Source organism: Dendropsophus ebraccatus, chromosome 12, assembly GCF_027789765.1.
Source record: "Dendropsophus ebraccatus isolate aDenEbr1 chromosome 12, aDenEbr1.pat, whole genome shotgun sequence".
Classification (NCBI taxonomy): Eukaryota; Metazoa; Chordata; class Amphibia; order Anura; family Hylidae; genus Dendropsophus; species Dendropsophus ebraccatus.
This window is the reverse complement of record NC_091465.1, coordinates 84,161,576-84,183,351: the sequence shown is the minus strand read 5'-3', so window position 1 is coordinate 84,183,351 and position 21,776 is coordinate 84,161,576. Positions and strand designations below refer to the sequence as shown.

At 45.2% G+C, this 21,776-nt stretch overlaps 1 protein-coding gene across 1 annotated transcript; it reads left to right on the top strand.

Annotated features, from left to right (window-relative positions):
* The first annotated feature begins 7,011 nt into the window (after positions 1-7,011).
* LOC138769493 (cysteine-rich venom protein 6-like) lies at positions 7,012-12,386 on the top strand. The gene is made up of 3 exons (XM_069948009.1): positions 7,012-7,117; positions 9,386-9,424; positions 11,915-12,386. The coding sequence occupies exons 1-3, from the start codon at positions 7,078-7,080 to the stop codon at positions 12,277-12,279; spliced, it is 444 nt and encodes a 147-aa protein (XP_069804110.1). The 5' UTR covers positions 7,012-7,077; the 3' UTR covers positions 12,280-12,386.
* The last annotated feature ends 9,390 nt before the right edge of the window (positions 12,387-21,776 follow it).

The following is a 21,776-nucleotide window of genomic DNA, read 5'->3' as shown; positions in this document are numbered from 1 at the left end:
TCTGCTTTATTCAAGTCTGCCTTATTCCCGGTTGCATCCGGAGAGACTGTTACTACTAGTTACCACCGTTACAATAAATACACAACTACCGTTGTTTCTGAACCTTGGCATTGGTGTGATAATTGGTGCACTGACTAAGGACAACGAAGAATCGCATGCCCAGTATTCCCGCATGGTCAGGAGCCGGTTTCCAGCTGTATCACCCTCGTGCCTACACCGTGACCACATTATCCTACAGCTGCCCCCGTTCCTGCCTGTTAGCACCATCTACACTGCGGAGTGGCCCCTAGGGGCCAGGGCAACGCACAAGGACCCTCTTCCCTCCTAAGAATTCCTTTAAGAACCTACAATACCAGTAAGGTTGGCACAAAGGTGAAGAAACATGTCCCATTAAATTGTGCAAGGGACACCATCCAATAAGACATGTATACAGGAAGACAATGAGCCGTCTATATATATAATTAGGATTTGTGCAAACTCTCACTTTATTTGTTTTCTTTGGCTCCGGCTTATGGGAAGTTCACTGAGAAGAGAATCCTTTGTTGGCACGTGTTCTTATTCCCTACCGTTAAGTGTGATGTGTCTGCTCTCTGTATAGATTGTTGTGTCATCCTGGCTATGTCTATAAAGGTGCGGGACATGGTGTTCTTCCTCAAAGCTGCAAATGAGAACAACTGTGTCATCAGCAAAACGGGACTTTCCCGTACCCGGGGCAGAACTGCTGAGCCGGGCTCCTGTCACTGACTCCTCTCTAGCTACACTGCTTTTACCGCATCGCTTTATTCCTGCAGTTAAATGATCATTTATTTATTTTAATTTTAGAGAGGGTGGGTGGGGTTCTTCTTTACGTTGTTCCCCCTATGGGTGGGTACGGAAAGTATTCAGACCCCTTTACATTTTGTCCTGTTTTATTGCAGTCATTTCTTGCCCATTAATGTAAGGGCCCTATTCCCCCGGACGGTTATCGTTCAGATTATCGTTAAATCGTTCAAATCTAAACGATAATCGTTCGGTTGAAATGCAGTTGACGATTAACGACCGAACGAGAAATTGTTGATCGCTTTATTATAAGACCTGAACCTATTTTTATCGTTGCTCGTTCGCAAATCGTTCGCATCGATTAAGATGTTGTTCGGTCGTTCACAGTAGATACGAACGCAATAGCGAAGAAAAGAAAAAACGATCGCAAATACGATCATAAGTAACGATTATCGTTCCATGGAAATGAGTGAACGTTTTCAGGTCTTTCGCAAAAGCGGTCGTTTGAAAACGTTAATCATTAACGATTATGCGAACGATAATCGTCTGGTGGAATAGGGCCCTAATGTAGAAAATCCTGATGCTAATTGGTGAGTGAAGATGAGACGTCTGCAGGTTTAGTGCCTAGGGCGACAGCAGCAGCTGTTAATACGGCCCCACATGGATTACTACGGGGTTAATATACAATATATATATACACAAGACAGCAGAGGGATAGGTGACCAATAGGTGACATACTCCTCAAACTGCATCCTCCTTCTAGGCTCCTTACAGCTCCATAAATACATTTGCAAGAAAAAGCAACTGCAACAAGTCAGATCCTGAGATTTCTTCCCTCCTAGATCTGGGTCACTGCTCCCTCTAGTGTTACAAATGATTAATGCGCAAAGTGTATGCAGCATGTCTGCAGAGTAGAGATGAGCGCAGCTGGAGCATGCTTGAGTCCAACCATTCGGCATTTCATTAACGGTGGCTGAAGAAGTTGGATGCAGCCCCAGGGAGTCCAGGAAAACCTGGATACAGTTTATGGTCTATGACTGTATCCATGTTTTTCCAGAACTCCCCACGGCTGCATCCAATTTCTTCAGCCACCGGTAATCATATGCTGAACAATCGGACTCCAGCATGCTCCAGTTACGCTCATCTCTACTACGGAGCAATATGAGGTTGTCCTGCCCTTATAATTCTGAGGTCATTGGACAAAAATGTAGACGTATAATCCATACTTTTTGTAGGCTTAGCTGCTCCATCAGGGGACCCCATGTGATCTATACATTATATTAAAGGGGAACTATGGTCAGGTTACACTAATCTAACCTGCTGATAGCCCCCTTATATACATGGGGCACCGAGGAGGAAGGTATTTCTCTTACCTTCCTCCTCAGCGCCATTCTGATACAGTTAGTAGTTGAATCCACGGCCTGGAGCATCGTTAGGAGCACTGCCCCGCCCCCAGAGCGCTGATCCGGCCTGCTCCATTGATTGTCATTAGAAGCCGCCATGGCTCAAAGGGGGTGGGGCAGTGCTCCTAAAGGTGCTCCCGGACGTGGATTCAACTACTAACTAGCCGTCTTGTGTGTATCCATTGCCACCAAGACCTCATCTTACGCCAAAAAAGAGACAGCGAGAAAGAATGGAACACACCCTAGAAATAGTCTGTACAACCTGTATCCAGAAGCTCTCTATGTTGGGTCAGATCCATGTTATGTAGAGCAGATCCGCAGGGGACAGACATAGAGAACAATCTTTTCTACATCATAGAAAAGTTTTGAGTTCTATACACACCAAGGAGCTTATATAGATGTGAATGCAGAAGCAGAATCCTCTCCAAAAATTTCCACCTACTGATCATCTGCAATGGGGCCCAGATATCTTTACTATGGAAAGGATGAATTTTAAGCAGGACGTCCAATATGGGATGAGAATTCTGTAAGTAAAGTAAGACAATTAGATTGCAAGTCATTTACCACAATAGATCAAAAGAAGGAAACCATGCATTGATGAGCAAGACCCACCGTCTGCCAGGCCCCAAGGTCTCCTACCGTAATGTAGGGAGCGGAATCTCCTTTAGGTGGCGCTGCCATGAGAATACATATACTGTATTATGATAACTAAAGAGGCACAGTCATCCCAGCATTAGTTTTGGGAGGTTTCCCTGTGAATTTGGCAGTGATTTGATTCAGATACAAAAGCCGACTCAGATTTGGCCCCTACACCTCCGGGACCCACCAATGGCGTCCAAGTGACGTGTAGGAAAGTCAATCTCTGCAAATCCTATAGAACCAGAAGACACGCATACATCATGTATCTATTTATAGGAAGCCTTTGCTGGGTAATTGGGTGTCATAATCTAATTTCCATATTAATGTTAATCAGGATTTCTCAATCAAGTCTTCATCAAGCTATGGAAGTTACTACGAGGCCAAACTTTCCGACATAACCTACAGATTTCTGGAGAAGTTATGTTAAGAAAGGCCCTTCCCGCCATCTTGAAGAATGGGAGCCCCTTTTCATGGGGAGTTCATTGTTTTAGGACCACCCACTGGACTCTTGAGCCCAGAATGAATAGGGATTTAAATCAATACAGTGTTCTTTTAAAGTTCTATTAAGAACTATAAAGTTCTTTGCAATCTTTTCCCGCCAAACTATAAATCAATCTGCTCAGCTCCTCATGCCCTGTGATACGATGGCCACAGAATACTCTGCACTTTCAATGTGATGGGTTCAGAGGGCACCAAGCAACAGGTTTCAGGTATAGTCATCTATCATTACTTTCAAGCTTTACTCCACAGACCTTTGCCCACTGTTATCCATCACTCATGGTCCTATCTACAACAGCTGCCAAGATTGAGCGGTGGAATCCCATTGGAACGATGAGTGGGGGTCTTCACAGCTCTGAAACATGAAGTATACCTTCATCCATTACATGGTCCGAGGCCGTCAGGAATTAGGGATTTCTGAGGCTGTGGAGACTTTGTCAGACCTCTTCTCATCCCTATTTGGTGCCAATTGGGCAGAAGTCTCCTCCACTTACACAATATATTTACAAGGGGAAGTAATGACAGTAAAGTCATTTATAAACCCAGGGCTTGGCATTAGGATGGCAGGGAAAAGCATCATTACTGGGAGACTTTGTGACAAGAAGGAAGTGCTCAGGGCATTGGGAGACGGCACATTACATATAGGAATATAACGACTGTGAGTCATCTGTATCATTGACATTTCATTTTAGTTCCTCCATGGCATTTGAATGTTTACTCTGTATTTTTCCCTTTGAACAGTTTGTTCTTTTTGCTTTGCCTTTGGACCAGAGTTCTCCAGCTTCTGGCGCTCCACTGGTTGCAGAACGACAACTATCAATGTGGTGGACATGGGGGGGGGGGGGGGGGGGGGGGGTCTGCAGAGAACTCAGAGAACACCTTGATAGATGTGTAGGAGCAAAACCATCATCATGGAAGACAATCTGTACAGTCTGTGACCGGAGGCCTGAAGGAAGAGGCTGAAGCCAGGGGGCCCAGAGATAAAAAGGCAATTTCTCTAACCCTGGACAAAGATGTAGATGAAGGATGCAGGATTGGTCCTCACAGCATGGACTGTTAACCTCAGAGGTAGTTGCACTTAGGTGATCCGGCTACATAGCTGGCAGGAACATTTAAGAACACAGGAACTCTTCTGACATTAATCCAGGCTACTAGACTAACCCCCCCCAGACCTCAGTCCACCTTTGTTGTGCTACAAGGAGGTTTCCCATTAGTAGGAAGAGGCCTGAGGTAACTCAGACTCTGATTGGTTCTGAGAAATGAGAGGATATTTGGAGCTCTGTGATTGGTTTAGAAGAGGGTGGTGTCCAGACTTATTGTCTCTCAGGCACTTGACAGGTGTAGTTACATTATTAAACAGACCCAAGGGAAAGCTTGCAGTCGGTCAATAGAACATACTTGTGATTCCATGTTTTCCCTAGATAGTAAAGACCTCAATAAAGGGTACAATTGCTGTCCTACAATATCCATACAAAGTACTGAGACCAGGACACTGTACCTGCATGGGAGCATTGCTTTTTACTGTGTACGATATGTTATGCTCCCCTTAAATATAAGAAATAACTGGCCTTGACTCTTATTGTTCACCTGAGTCCTGCACTCTGTTACATGGGATGATTATCAGCCAAACAGGTCGACATTTGTAATACGGCCTTTGTATGTCTCGTATACACCTCCTTGGATCAAGTCAAGAACCCAATGGTTACTCTGGCTGAGCTCCAAAGATTCTGTATGCAGAGGGGGGAAATGTTTGAAAGGTCATCACTGCAACCTCCACCATTTGGGCTTTATGTCAGATTAGCCAGAAAGAAGCTGTTTCTCAGTAAAAACAAATACTTTAAACCCACCAAGAGGTTACACAGAAGCAGCTAAAGGAGTCTCAGACTGCAAGAAACAAGGTCCTGCCCTGGTAAGGAGGAGACCAGGAACTGCCCTTCACCTGCTCCCATACCATCCCTACAATGAGGAGGAGACCGGGCATTGCCCATCACCTGCTCCCATACCATCCCTAAAGTGAGGAGGAGACCGGGCACTGCCCATCACCTGCCCCATACCATCCCCACAGTGAGGAGACCGGGCACTGCCCATCACCTGCTCCCATACCATCCCTACAATGAGGAGGAGACCGGGCATTGCCCATCACCTGCTCCCATACCATCCCTAAAGTGAGGAGGAGACCGGGCACTGCCCATCACCTGCCCCATACCATCCCCACAGTGAGGAGACCGGGCACTGCCCATCACCTGCCCCCATACCATCCCTACAGTGAGGAGGAGACCAGGCACTGCCCATCACCTGCCCCCACACCATCCCTGCAGTGAGGAGGAGACCAGGCACTGCCCATCACCTGCCCCCATACCATCCCTACAGTGAGGAGGAGACCGTGCACTGCCCATCACCTGCCCCCATACCATCCCTACAGTGAGGAGGAGACCGGGCACTGCCGATCACCGGCCCCATACCATCCCTACAGTGAGGAGGAGACCAGGCACTGCCGATCACCGACCCCCTACCATCCCTACAGTGAGGAGGAGACTGGGCACTGCCCATCACCTGCTCCCATACCATCCCTACAGTGAGGAGGAGACCAGGCACTGCCCATCACCTGCCCCCATACCATCCCTACAGTGAGGAGGAGACCAGGCACTGCCCATCACCTGCCCCCATACCATCCTTACAATAAGGAGCAGACCAGGCACTGCCCCCCTCCTGCGGTGACAGAGATGACAGAATCCCACTTGAAAATATCAAAAGATATAACAGTGCTTTGGTACTTAGTGCCGTAACCGTAGCTTGAGTGAAGAAAAATAGAAAACTCTGTAGCAGTAGATAGGGGCCGGATAGAAGGCCCTTGCCCAATTAGTAAGTACTCTGCCGGGAGGTGTGTGAAAAGTCTCGTGAAGAATTCCTCGTACTCAGGTTTGGATAAGCTAAGTTATCTGACCACCTGCAGCCTCTCAGTTTCGGTGACCGCCCTGTTTTCTTACACTGGAAAACAGATTGACTACTCTCTAAACTGAACTGGTCTGAACCCTCCTCACCACCACCAACAACAACAACCAGGAAGCCCCCCTATCTTATAACTGAAACTGTGAGAGTACGAGAGTGTGTAGGCTAACCTTTCTCCTAAACTGCAGCTGTGCACTGAGGGAGTGAGACACCTAGTGGTTGGAGCAGGGCACAGCACTACATACCCCAGCTGTGGCACCTGAGAGAGCTAATTTTCCCTAGGTGTGTGTAAGACAAGAGGGCCACCTGTGGTAGGACACTGCACTCATACCATCCCTCCAGTGAGTGCATGTGCATGAAAAAGGGGGGTATGGCTTGTTTAAGACTGGCATATGAGTGTTTTTTTTTGTTCAATGTAATATGGAGTGTAAATCCGAATATAATATGGACTATGGGTGATGTTGTATTTGGCATCGAGCTGCGTCTTCTGCCACCTAATGGATAATCAGGAAGTATTAGTCACTTTTACGACATAGTAAACTTGTGGAATGACGTATACCAGGAAATTAAATATAGGTTTAAGCTAAATTGGTAAATGGAAATAAATGATTTTATTGCACAAAACGGTTGCAAAATCACCTGAGCATCCTACTGCATAGAGTATAAAGATGCCCGACCACAGCCTGGCCTCAGCAGATCACACAGGTAGGTGCCGACTACTGCAACTACTACTCCAGACAGACAGGAGGAATACTGAGCTCTGATCCACTGACAGAAAAAAACTGGATTTTATATTTTACAGGAGGAAGAAGAAACGACATAACCGGACATGACGGCCATCTCCATGCTGCTGCTGCTGGCGTCACTGAGTGAGTTCACGTATTAGGCGTTTCTTCTATTTCTGTGTTCTGACTCTTTGGAACTAAAAAGAGACTAAACACAGGAAGTCCCGGTGATCTGCGCTCACAGAGAGAAGGCGGTCATGTGATTGGCGGACACGTGGAGCCGTGACTTTCTGTACTGACCAGGACTTACTGCGTTTAGCCTCTTTTTTTCCCACCAGCACAGGAGACTGGACCTGGATTTCTAAGTATAGCGAAGTATAAGTATGAATAATAAATGATGACTGTAGATTGCAAACCTGCTTTATAGAGGTGGTAAAAAAGCAATATGCAGGAAGGTAGAGCCCCAATATCTAATAGTGTGTATTGAATTACTGATCCCCAGCATGGCCCCCCTCTCATTCCTAGTCCCCAGCATCCCTCCCCTCTCATTCCTAGTCCCCAGCATGGCTCCCATCTCATCCCTAGTCCCCAGCATGGCTCCCCTCTCATCCCTAGTCCCTAGCATGGCTCCCCATCTCATTCCTGGTCCCCAGCATGGCTCTTCTCTCATTTCTTTCCTAGTCCCTATCATGGCTCCTCTGTCATTCCTAGTCCCCAGCATCCCTCCCATCTCATTCCTAGTCCCCAGCATGACACCCCATCTCATTCCTAGTCCCCAGCATGGCTCCCCTCTCATTCCTAGTCCCCAGCATGGCTCCCCTCTCATTCCTAGTCCCCAGCATGGCTCCCCTCTCATTCCTAGTCCCCAGCATGGCTCCCATCTCATTCCTAGTCCCCAGCATGACACCCCATCTCATTCCTAGTCTCCAGCATGGATTCTCTCTCATTCTCAGTCCATAGAATTGATTTTCTCTCATCTATGTCTGGCTAATGGGCGGCCCAAGGTACTTCAGTCCGACACTTCGTGTACCCGCTTCTTTTACCTCCTAAACCCTGATTGTTAGCAGCTGCCAGGAAAGGGTTAATAGCTATTGAGATGATGTATTTCCTCCTTACACACCTCCTCCCCTACAGGGCCACCTCCTGGGTGTTTCCTGTAATGTCTGTGGCCAATACACCACTTTTCCTCCTTTCTTTAACCCCTCCCTACCCATGTAGTCTCCTGATCTTCCTCTTCCTGCTCTCAGTCTCCACTGGACTGACCTGCAGCCAGCTTGCTTGTCCTCCCTCCCTTCATTTTTGTGGTTTGCTGCTTTGTTTTATAGCGCACTAACAAGGCCACAGCTGGCGTGAATTACCAGGCGTCCAGGGTTAGTAGGGTGGACTAGCACACTAGGAGTCTGTGGTTCACCATATCACTTACACTTCTCCTTTCCAGTTTTCGGCACTATCTGCCCTGGTATTTCTATGGCTAAAAAAAAAATGTATGTGTGTGTATATATATATATATATATATATATAATTTTTCTTTTTTTTTTAAAGCTGTGGCTGATCCCCACCCATCAAATATGTTATATTGGCAGCAGATGCCTATTAATTCTGGTTACTGATTGTTTGGGGACTACGTGCAGTCGCAGTCGCACAGACTATTCCACATTGTCCGCGTCCTTAAAGGAGTTGTCCAGCTAAAATCTTTTTCTTTCAAATCAACGGGTGTCAGAAAGTTATATAGATTTGTAATTTACTTCTATTAAAAAAAATCTCAAATCCTACCATACTTATCAGCTGCTGTATGTCCTGCAGGAAGTGTTGTTTTATTTTCAGTCTGACACAGCGCTCTCTGCTGACATCTTTGGCCGAGACAGGAACTGTCCAGAGCAGGAGAGGTTTTCTATGGGGATTCATAGAAACACGAGATGGCAGCAAAGAGCACTGTGTCCGACTGAAAATAAAACAACCTTTCCTGCAGGACATACAGCAGCTAATAAGTATGGGAAGACTGGAGATTTTTTTTATTTTTTTAATAAAAGTAAATGACAAATCTATCTAACTTTCTGATATCAGTTGATTTGAAAGAAAACGATTTTTGCTGGACAACCCCTTTATTGTCTCTGCTTCCTTTTTGACGCTCAATAAGGCTGGCAATGTTGTTCTCTCTTTAGCTTATTTTGCTCTAGTTCAGGGGTAGAGAACCTTGGCTCTCCAGCTGTTGCAAAACTACAACTCCCATCCACCCGGCTAATGCTTTGGCTGTCCAGGCATGATGGGAGTTGTAGTTGTGTAACAGCTGGAGAGTCCAGGTTCCCCATCCCTGCTCTAATAATACAAGAGCATCTGTCCTCCATTGTTGGTTGGGAACTCTTCCTCCTGCTCGGTCCAGTTAGCAGATTTCTGATGCAATGTATCTTGCAGGTGCCGCCCTCATACTGGTCAGTGCAGATGAAGAGCCTGGTGAGTGTTATATATTGTATATTATAATGTCTATAATCCAACACTTTACACTTTCTAATACTGCAATGCTTTTAAGTAAAAGCCACTATGTATAGCACTGGCCACCGTGTAGTCAGCCCAGGTCCAGAACTGCCACCCCTACATTCCCAGTCTTCACAATATCCAAGATGTCAGAGCCCCACCGACCATATGGTATAGCTATATACCGTAACCTTACAAGAAAGGAATAACCCTTTAAGGGCAGCTTCACACACTGCACTGCACTGATTGGCTGTGCGCGGGACCTACGAGAGCCAGGAGCCTCAAATACAGCTGGAGCGCGGCCTAGGTAAAGTATGCTCCAGCCGGCGGCTGGTTAAGGGGGCAGGCATTTAGATACTGGAAGCGGAACTTGCAGCGTGAAGTCCGCAGCGATTTGCTATGTGTGAAGCTGCCCTCAAAGGGTACTCAAGCAAAAAGAAAAATAAGTTAGACAGATTTGTAAATTATTGTAAAAATTGAGTCTTCCAGTATTTATCAGCTGCTGTGTGTCCTGCAGGAAGTGGTGTATTCTTTCCAATCTGACACAGTGCTCTCTGCTGCCACCTCTGTCCATTTCAGGAACTGTCCAGAGCAGCAGCAAATCCCCATAGAAAACCTCTTCTGTTCTGGACAGTTCCTGACATGGACAGAGGTGGCAGCAGAGAGCACTGCGTCAGACTGGAAAGAATACACCACTTCCTGCAGGACATGCAGCAGCTGATAAGTCCTAGAAGACGGGAGATTTTTTTTAAAGAACTAAAATCTGTATAAACCTCTGACGCCAGGTGATTTGAAGGAAGATTTACCATCTATTATGCGTTTTAGATAGATTTCCTGCTTATGTTACACAAGTCATTGCTTAGATGAAATGTAGGTGTGAGGTCACAGGAGGGGTGTGGCGTCAAATGCAGCATTTTTAGCCCTCCTGGTCATGTGACTATGATGTCACATGACTGTGTTACCCATTCTCCTACAGGACGCTATATTATATGGATGGATTGTTATTATCCTATGATTCATAATGCTGGTAAAACAACTTACATGGTGGAGTCCCTGCTCCCTCTAGTGTATCATCGAGTGACTGCACGTAGAGGGTTCACAGCACCTCTGCAGAGCAATGAGGCACCTTCCTGCCCGAATCTTTCTTTTCATATTGAAGTCTTTGGGTTGAATGGGAATTCTGGCAAAATTGATTTTATTTAAAATCAACTGGTGCTAGAAAGTTATATAGATCTGTAATTTACTTCTATTGAAACGTCTCAAGTCTTCCAGTACTTATCAGCTGCTGCATGTCCTGCAGGAAGTGGTGTATTCTTGTACTCCAGTCTGACACAGTGCTCTCTGCTGCCACCTCTGTCCATGTCAGGAGCTGTCCAGAGCAGGAGAGGTTTTCTATGGGGAGTTTAGTGTAACTTGGGCTTTTCTGCTCCATAGGGGGCGCCAGTTACACTCATTGTAGTCAGGAGCATCACTTGATTTATACAGTATATTAACCATTATGTAAGAGCGCCAACACATATGCAGCGGAGTCCCCATCTCCCACGCTTCTGGGGGTTTTCTGTAGGTTCCTTCCAGAAAAGATACAAAATTCAAGTAGATGTTGTCTCTGGTCACATTCCCTAAGTCCCTCTATAGTAACTAAGCTACTGTATAACCACTGAGGCACAATATATTGCCCACTGAGCCACTACATTGCTATATAACTTTGTTACTTACTGAGCCAATATAGAACCACAAAGCTTCGATATACTACTTATATAACCACCAAGCCACCATATTTTACTCACTGAGCCACCACATGGTCACAGTATGTTGTATGATGATCACAGAGCCACTATATAACCAAACAGGTAAAGTCACCATATAATCACCAAGCCACAATATATTGCTCACTGAGCCACTACATAGTCACAAAGTTATATGTTACTCACTGAGCCACTATATAACCACAGGGTTACAATACATTTATTGAGTCACCATATAACCACCAAACCACATTATATTACTCACTGAGCCACTACTTAGCTACAGAGTTATAGGTTACTCACAGGTGTATTGTACCTCTGTGGTTATATAGTGGCTCAGTGAGTAATATATAAATCTGTGGCAATATAGTGTCTCAGTGAGTAATATATTGTTGCTTGGTGGTTATATGGTGACTTAATAAGTGGTGTATTGTACCTCTGTGGTTATATAGTGGCTCAGTGAGTAATGTATTGTGGCTTGGTGGTTGTATGGTGACTCAATAAGTGGTGTATTGTACCTCTATGGTTATATGGTGGCTCAGTGAGTTATATATTGTGGCTTGGTGGTTGTACTCAGCATATATATATATATATATATATATATATATATATATATATATATATATATATATATATAGATATATATTATATATCAGCCATATGACTCACGCCATGATTTTTCCTTCAGTTTCCTTTCCTCACTAACATTATTATCACTTTGCAGCCACTCCAATAGTCTGTGACCCGGACAAGGTATACAATCCTTGTGGGAGCGCCTGCCCCCCGACCTGCCTCGACCCCAATGGAGGCGCCTGTAATAAGAAATGCGTCCCCGGCTGCTTCTGTAAGGACGGCTATGTGGCGGATGGAGAAAGGTGTATAGATAAGAAGTTATGTGACTCCTGCACCGGGAACACCACGTATACATCATGCGGCTCAATGTGCCAGGACACCTGCACCAGAACGTATAAACCAACCGACCCCTGCATATTGTCATGTTTCATAGGCTGCAAGTGTAAACCGGGGTACGTGTACCTGGATGACAATAAGGAGAAATGTATCCTCCCCCAGGATTGTCCCAAGGTGTAAATCAGACCAGGGAGACCCCCAGGACCATCCACAACCCCATATGTGACTCTTCCTTCTCTTATTACTGAAGGGGGGGGGGGGATTGTGGATTTGTTACAAATAATAAAAGATTCCCAACATTTTCTATGTCTTTTGAATCATTGCAGAACTGGGGGTGAACCTTGGTCATTGCTATCACTCCTTGTATTATATTCCTGTCCCTGTATTATACCCCTGTCCCTATATTATCTCCCTGTCCCTGTATTATACTCCTGCCCCTGTCCTGTGTTTTGAGACTCTTCAATGAGGCTCCACGGGCTCTTCTTTTGCATATTCATGTTTCCCAGGGGGCAATGCACCTAGGATTTCACTGCATTGAGCGCTTTCACTAGCAGCCGGCAGTGTTGTCGTTTGGCTGGTCTGTCAATCAGTGATCTGTTTCTCTCATACCAAATGTCCTGCTCGTTCCCAAGAGAAGGTAAAAGCTGGCATATTTGATGACCTTTTCAAAAACTCGGGGCAAACATGAGTGTTAAATTGCATTTCCTTCATAGTCACCTGAACTACTTCCTTTCAAATGTTGGATTTCCAGGCGGTACTCAGGCTGTCTCCTCCTTCCCCACGGCAGACTACTGATGGTGTTTACAGTGTGACAACCCTGATCATATCTATTCCAGGGCATCCGAAAAAAAAGAATTGCGTAAGGGAGATCCCTTCTTCTCACCCGGCTCAGCAATCCGTAGATCTCATCTGCAGCAGCTCAGAGGAATACAGCACTAATCTAATCTAATCAGTGCTGTATTATGTATACTGCACTGATCTCTATGAGAGATCAGTGCAGTTGTATTAGAAGTCCCTCAGGGACACTTCAAATTAATGTACAAAAAAAAAAATCAAAGAATTGCACTTTTTTCCAAATCCACCGCACAATTTTTTTTTTTTTTTCTGGTTTCGCAGCATATTTTATGGAAAAATTTAATCTGTAATTTCAAATTATAATTGGTGTCACAAAAAAATGGACTCATGTGGGTCTATAGGGGAATATATGCAGGCGCCATGGCTTTTTGAAACGCACCAGGATTGCTGATTTTATTAAATTATATATTACAAAAAATTTTATAAAAAGCAATCTAAATTTTTCTGTTACACCAATATGATATTAATAAAAACTAGAGATCATGGCGCAAAAAAATGACTCCCCAACCAGCCCTGTAGATGGAAAATAAAAGCGCTATGGCTCTTTGAAGGCGGGGAGGATCATTGCATTAATTTGACCCGGACTTTTGTGCATCAAAGGGCTCTGTCTTGAAGGGGTTAAAATCAGCAAGTCACTCTAATTATAAGGCTTGAAATGATGACACATATGAATTTCAGGGATGGCTTTTACATATTCCCATCTTTTGGCTAGGAATGAGATATTGTTGCCCACAGTGGCCTTGTTATAAAAAAGTGGCCTATGTAGTCATAAAATCCTTTTGCAATAGTAATAATAACTTTCCTTGATTTGACTGCTGTCCACACCCTTCTCTTCACCCCCCCCCCCCCCAATGCCATCCATCGCCATGTGAACTAAATCCCATTCAGCTGTCAAGCCAGAGTCGTACTCCAAGAAACATAGATTTAATAAGATACATCTACTTTTACATTGTCCTGTACAGTTGTCTGTAAGTATAAAAACGTGTCTGAGCTCCGAATGAACCTCCCGATCCACACAGAATATTTACCATGTGATGGGTCATGGCTTATGACAACATAGGACTTCTTTGTTCACAAGCCACAAACAACAAGTAAAAATTGTGACTCGTGAGTGTGACCAATGGGCAGCCTGTATAACATCTTGAGACACAATTCTCTGCGAAATCCATTGGAATGGCTCCTTCCCCAACTACTAGTCTTTCTTTTTTATCCCGAAAAAAATCACAAAACAATGTTTTTTGACTGGGGCGGCATTTCAGCAAGATATGTCCTACATCGCATGTTCCTGAATTTTCGCGAAGAAGAGGACGGCCATTTTCATCATCTACCCATTCCTTCTGGGCAGTGTTTTTGGACATATTTGTATTTGCAAAAATAATTTTCTTCAAATGTATGTTACCACGACACGAGCCAAACATGCAGTTTTAAATGAGCACTCCGGCCCGGGGGTATTTTTCAGTTATGGCCGGGGATGGGGTGGTTATGGACGGTGGAGGTCACTTACCTACCCCGTTCCAGTGCCGGTTCCTGGATCACGCCGCCCAGTACACCCATCGCCGGCCGCTTTCTGGTGTGAGCTGCCGCATGAGACGGGACCCGGCGCTGGAACGGGGAGGTAAGTGACCTCCGCCGTCCATAACCACCCCATCCCCGGCCATAACTGAAAAATACCCCCGGGCCGGGGTACCCCTTTAATGTTAGTTATGCTTAGCCAATTGCGGCAGCGAACGCAGCTGATGATGCACTGGAGGGGGGAGGCAGCATGAGGGAGGACTGGAGCGGTACCGGAACTGTGATGCCCTATACTCACTGAATCACTGTCGACCCCGGCCGGCCTCCTGAACATGACGTGTTCGACCTAAGATGTCAGCCAGGGTCGACAGTGATTCAGTGAGTATAGGGCATCACAGTTCCGGGACCGCTCCAGTCCTCCCTCATGCCGCCTCCCCCCTCCAGTGTGTCATCAGCTGCGTTCGACTGTGATTCGGTGAGTATACGGCATCACACTTCCAGGGTGGGGGGAACACGGGGAAGGGGGCCATTCACTGAAATAACACACATTACAAAGTTGTATAACTTTGTAATGTGTGTTATTTAGTGAATAAATGTTGAACACCGCACTACCCCTTTAATGAAATTATAATGGTCCTTACAGACACTATGACGTACATCTGAGGACAGAAGATCGTAGCAAGGACGCAGTGAATAAAATATGGATTTTTGAATGAAAATGTTGTGGCGCAAAGCTATTACATTTCGCTTTAATAATTATAAATGACCACTGGTGAAAACAATGGTGTAGAACAGTCACGTCAAACTCTGGCCCGCCATGATGCCATTATTTTTGGCCCATCATGCTTTTCCGTTGCTGTGTTAAATCTGGCCCTCCTGACGTTGCAGCAGATTATAAAATGGGTGGTCCAGATGGCCGCTCAGACCGCTAATATTATAATCTCATAGGCCGCAGGCTACTATATAGGACACTATGGGGGAGGGCTGGCTTCTATATAAGACACTATTGGGAGGACTGGCTACTTCATAAGACTATTTGAGAGCGCTGGCTACTTTATAAAAACTATTGGGGAGGGCTGGCTACTATTTAAAAACTATTGGGGAAGGCTGGCTAATATATAAGAGACTATTTTAGGGACTCGCTTCCACATAAGAGACTATTGGGAGGGCTGGCTACTATATAAAAGACTATGGGAGGGCTGGCTACTGTATAAGAGACTATTGGGGAGAGCTGGCTACTATATATGAGACTACTGGGGAGGGCTGGCTACTATATAAAAACTATTGGGGAGGGCTGGTTACTATATAAGAGACTATTTTAGGAGCTGGCTTCTACATAAGAGACTATTGGGGAGAGCTGGCTACTATATAAGAGACTATGGGGAGGGCTGGCTACTATATAAGAGACTATTCGGTGGGCTGGCTACTATGACACTATTGAAAGGGCTGGCTATTATATAAGACACTATCGGGGGTCTGGCTACTATATTGGGCACTAATAGGTGTGCTGGCTACTACAGTATATGGGACACTATCGGGGGGGGGGGGGGGCTGGCTACTATATTGGGCACTAATAGGTGAGCTGGCTACTATATGGGTCACTATTGGGAGGGCTGGCTATTATGTGGGGCTCTCATAGTAGGCCTGGTTAAAATTTGGGGCACTATTGGGAGGGAGGACTACTACATGGGGCACAATTATGGGATTACCTACTGCTTAAGGGATACAATGGATAACTACCACGTGGGGACAATTACTTTAGGATAGGCAGTGCCAGGAACGCCACATGCACTTTTCATCAAGGTTGGCCCATGAGTATATCCAATTTTTTAATTTTGGCCCACTGTGTATTTAAGTTTTACACCCCTGGTGTAGAAGAATGGCTTTAAACATATGCCTGTTTCTGTTACGGGTGGTACGAGTGTGAATAGCAACACCTGTAACAGCAAATGTGTAACACCAGTAACACTGAAATAAGGATGAAAGAAAAGTCAAAAACCTTAAACAATTTAGCGTTGTTAACTAGCATGTCCATAGCCTTACTTTCACCAAAGGGTTTTATACTAAACAGTTTTGTTAGATAAACTTTTTGTATCTTCTTTGTTACTGGTGTTACAAGCTGCGGCTGTTTAGTAGAAGTATAATAATAAAGAAAGTATTAAAATTTCCACTTAGATAAAGTATGTAGATGTTATAACAAAGATCAGTCTACTTCCCTTCTAATTCGCAGAACAATAAACCGTTTTTAAACAAAAACAACAGTCTGCTGGAAATAACCCAAAAAACATAGGATCCATTATCACTTGAGTCACGCTCTTCAGACACCCCAAAATACAGATTAAGGCCAGGTTCAGACTATGTAACTGTGCGGCAGTATTTGCGGCTGTAATTGTGCGGCGGTATTTTTGGTGGTTCATGCGTACGCTGGAAAGTATAGGATATACGGCTGCACAGTGCACACTATGTATGAATCTACGGCCCGATCGTAAACGGACCCGTAAAAAATGAACAAGACCATTGTTTGCGGCTGGACATGCGGCCGAGGATTGACAGGCGGTCCGTACGGAGTACTTCAAAAATAGCCGGCAATGATGCCGAATGCCGATGCCTCTAATAGTTAATATATTAAATTAATAAAACACATTTTCTTTGTAATCAAGACACTTTCGTTGGTCAATAATTTATTTCTAACGAATCCATCATTTGGCAATTAAATATACTGTTAAAATAAATAGATATATAAATAAATGTATATTTATATTTATTTTTTGACAGTATATTTAATTGCACAATGATGGATTCGTTAGAATTAAATTATTGACCAACGAAACTGAATTTATTTCATCGAAAATTGTGTTTTATTAATTAAATATTAATTAGTACAGGAAGCTCCATAAGCCGTTAATTCATATTGCCGGTAATAGAGCTTTCTGTACTAATCATCACTTTACTTTAATTAAAACATCAAATGTTTCTTCTAATTATGTTATCACAATAGCATTATTAGAAGAAACATTTAGAATTATATGTGCGCTCAGCTGATTGGCTGATCGGCTCAGCGCACATATAAAGAGCCGGTCCGCAGTACAGTGACTTCATTGTGCTGCGGACCAGCGAAGAGACAACATCGGGGTGAGTATAGAGCTCTCCCCACCCCCTCCCCAGCACTGCAACCCTCCTAGCAAGGAAGGGGGGGGGTGAGTTAACCCCTTCCTTGCTGGGATGGGTGCAGTCTGACATCAGTCTGGCCCCCAAGGGGTTAAGGGGGATGCAATACATCCTCCCTTAACCCCTTGGGGGCCAGACTGTAAGCAGCGATCTGTAAAGATGCTGCATACTGTAAGGTGCACAACACCGCTCACAATGATGGGTGTTGTGCTCCTGTTTGTGTGTTTTTTGTGTGTTTCTCCCTTTTTGTTTTTCAGATATCGGTATCCTGTGGATTACGTCGGATTACGTGGACTACGTCGATGACCACCGTTTTTTTAATGTTTTTTTTTTAATAAAATGGTCAATGAGGGGTGTGGGGGTGTTTTTATTTGAATAAAATTTTTTTTTTAACTTGTGTCTTGTCTTTATTTCTTTACTTTATAGACTTAGTAGTGTAAGCTGTCTAATAGACGGAATCCATTACTAAGTTGGGGCCTAGTGTTAGCCGGTATAAAATGGCTAACACTAACCCCCTATTATTACCCCAGTACCCAATGCCACCAGGGGTACTGGAAGAGCCGGGTGCCAGTGGTCCCGGAGCGTCAATATTGGCGCTCCTGGACCGGGCGGCAGCAGGCTGGTAAGATTTAGGCTGGGGAGGGCCTAAACCAATGGCTCTTCCCACCCTGGTGTTACCAGGCTGCTGTCGTTTGGTTTTTAACCCGGCTGGTTATAAAAATAGGGGGGACCCTATGCGGTTTTTTAAATTATTTATTTATTTAAAAAAAAAAAACGCATAGGGCCCCCCCTATTTTTATAACCAGCCGGGTTAAAAACCAAACGACAGCAGCCTGGTTACACCAGGGTGGGAAGAGCCATTGGTTTAGGCCCTCCCAGCCTAAATCTTACCAGCCTGCTGCCGCCCGCTCCAGGAGCGCCAATTTTGACGCTCCGGGACCACTGGCACCCGGCTCTTCCCAGTACCCCTGGTAGCATTGGGTACTGGGGTAATAATAGGGGGTTAGTGTTAGCCATTTTATACCGGCTAACACTAGGCCCCAACTTAGTAATGGATTCCGTCTATTAGACGGCTTCCACTACTAAGTCTATAAAGTAAAGAAATAAAGACAAGACACAAGTTAAAATTTTTTTTAATTCAAATAAAAACACCCCCACACCCCTCATTGACCATTTTATTAAAAAAAAAAACAACAAACAACCGCTGGTCATCGATGTAGTCCACGGAATCCGACGTAATCCACAGGATACCGATATCTGAAAAACAAAAAGGGAGAAACACATAAAAAACACACAAACAGGAGCACAACACCCATCATTGTGAGCGGTGTTGTGCACCTTACAGTATGCAGCATCTTTACAGATCGCTGCTTACAGTCTGGCCCCCAAGGGGTTAAGGGAGGATGTATTGCATCCCCCTTAACCCCTTGGGGGCCAGACTGATGTCAGACTGCACCCATCCCAGCAAGGAAGGGGTTAAGTGACCCCCCCTTCCTTGCTGGGAGGAGTGCAGTGCAGGGGAGGGGGTGGGGAGAGCTCTATACTCACCCCGATGTGTCCTCTTCGCTGGTCCGCAGCACAATAAAGTCACTGTACTGCGGACCGGCTCATTATATGTGCGCTCAGCCGAACAGCCAATCAGCTGAGCGCACATATAATTCTAAATGTTTCTTCTAATAATGCTATTGTCATAACATAATTAGAAGAAACATTTGATGTTTTCATTAAAGTAAAGTGATAATTAGTACAGAATGCTCTATTGCCGGCATATGAATTACCGGCTTATGGAGCTTCCTGTACTAATTAATATTTAATTAATAAAACACATTTTCGATGAAATAAATTCAGTTTCGTTGGTCAATAATTTAATTCTAACGAATCCATCATTGTGCAATTAAATATACTGTCAAAAAATAAATATATATATAAATATACATTTATTTATATATCTATTTATTTTAACAGTATATTTAATTGCAAAATGATGGATTAGTTTAAATTTAATTATTGAACAACGAAAGGGACTTTATTACAACGAAAATGTGTTTTATTATTTTAATATATTAACCATGAGAGACATCGGCATTAGTGCAGAGGATCGCAAACCCCGGTAATAGCGATTCATGTAAACTGTTTCCCTGCTTTCCCAGATGCATTTGCATCACTTTCTTAAGATTTTATTTGTTATTTTTAGTTGAACCAGGTTTCCAAGTAAATGACCGTATGTTTTGAGCCGCATGTCTATTTTTTCTCACGGCCGGAGTTTCATCCGCACATTTACAGCCGCATAAAAAATACAGCCGCACAGTTACATAGTGTGAACCTAGCCCCCAGGGTGCCTTCCCACCTACTGTATCCGCAGTGGGTCTCACACTGCGGATTCACAGCGAGATCCACTGCGGTTCCGGTACCATTCACCCCAATGATAGCACATACTCGCAGCGGGATTGACATCCCGATGTGAGTATGTGCTTTAACCCCCTGCCGCCCGCAACCCCTCCTCCTGCAGCCCCATCGCCGCCCCCATCGGCCCCGCCGCCGCCCACATCTCCCATCGCCGCCCCCATCAGCCCCGCCGCCGCCCACATCTGCCATCAGCCCCGCAGCCCGCCGGGACCGGCTGAGCGGGACCGGAGCCGGGAGCATCACTGCAGCCACGCCGAGGAGCAGGTAATGTATGCTCTCAGCGGCGGGCTGCGGGGCTGATGGGGGATTCGGGCGGCGGCGGGCTGATGGGGGTGGCGGGGCTGCAGGAGGAGGGGATGCAGGCGGCAGGGGGTTAAAGCACATACTCACAGCGGGATGTCAATCCCGCTGCCAGTATGTGCTATCATTGGGGTGAATGGTACCGGATCCGCAGCGGATCGGTAGGTGTGAAGGCACCCTAATTGTTGTTTCCAGATATCTGTCATGAGCTATCAAAAATCAGTCAGGGTAAAGTTATAAAATTAATAATTAAAAAAAATGGTGGTAGGGCTCAGTTTGGATGGAACGGCCCAGTAGTTATCTATAGTCCTATTAGGCACAAGGTAGACCCGTGTTAGATTGATAGATATATGGTAGAAGTGGGTAGACTCCCTATTAAGTAGGTAAATCCCCTATTTTGGTATGTAGACCCCCTATTAGAAAGGTAGATCCCCTTCTGTGTTAGGTAGACCCCCAACCTCCTGTAGGCTATGTGCCCCTCCCCCCTGACCTCTTGTAGGCTATGCCATTTGCTTATAGCAGCCTGCACTTTACAAGAGTAATTTGCAGAGTATGGAGACCATAGCTCTCTGCTCCAGCACAGTTATTACCTGAACCATATAAGACCTGACCAATACCGCCATACTGTGACTGGATAACACTGCCACACCAGACCTGACCAATACCACCATATTGTGACTGGATAACACCGCTATACCAGACCTGACCAATACCGCTATACTGTGACTGGATGACACTACCATACAAGACTTGACCAATACCAACACACTGTGACTGGATAACACCGCCAGACCTGACCAATACCGCCATACTGTGACTGGATAACACTGCCACACCAGACCTGACCAATACCGCCATACTGTGACTGGATAACACTGCCACACCAGACCTGACCAATACCGCCATACTGTGACTGGATAACACCGCCATACCAGACCTGACCAATACCACCATACTGTGAATGGATAAGACTGCCATACCAGACCTGACCAATACCGCCATATTGTGACTGGATAACACCGCTATACCAGACCTGACCAATACCGCTATACTGTGACTGGATGACACTACCATACAAGACTTGACCAATACCAACACACTGTGACTGGATAACACCGCCAGACCTGACCAATACCGCCATACTGTGACTGGATAACACTGCCACACCAGACCTGACCAATACCGCCATACTGTGACTGGATAACACCGCCATACCAGACCTGACCAATACCGCCATATTGTGACTGGATAACACCGCTATACCAGACCTGACCAATACCGCTATACTGTGACTGGATGACACTACCATACCAGACCTGACCAATACCGCCATACCGTGACTGGATAACACTGCCACAACAGGCCTGACCAATACTACCATACCCCCTTCCGAAAAGACACTAGATTTTCTGGCAAGTGTGAACAGGAGGTGGAAG

What these genes read in the sequence shown, in the direction of transcription:
- LOC138769493 (XM_069948009.1), top strand. Translation starts at nt 7,078, where the DNA reads ATGACGGCCATCTCCATGCTGCTGCTGCTGGCGTCACTGA. An exon ending in GCTGCTGCTGGCGTCACTGA is followed by an intron (nt 7,118 to 9,385) that starts GTGAGTTCACGT and finishes TGTATCTTGCAG; the next exon opens with GTGCCGCCCTCATACTGGTC. An exon ending in CAGTGCAGATGAAGAGCCTG is followed by an intron (nt 9,425 to 11,914) that starts GTGAGTGTTATA and finishes ATCACTTTGCAG; the next exon opens with CCACTCCAATAGTCTGTGAC.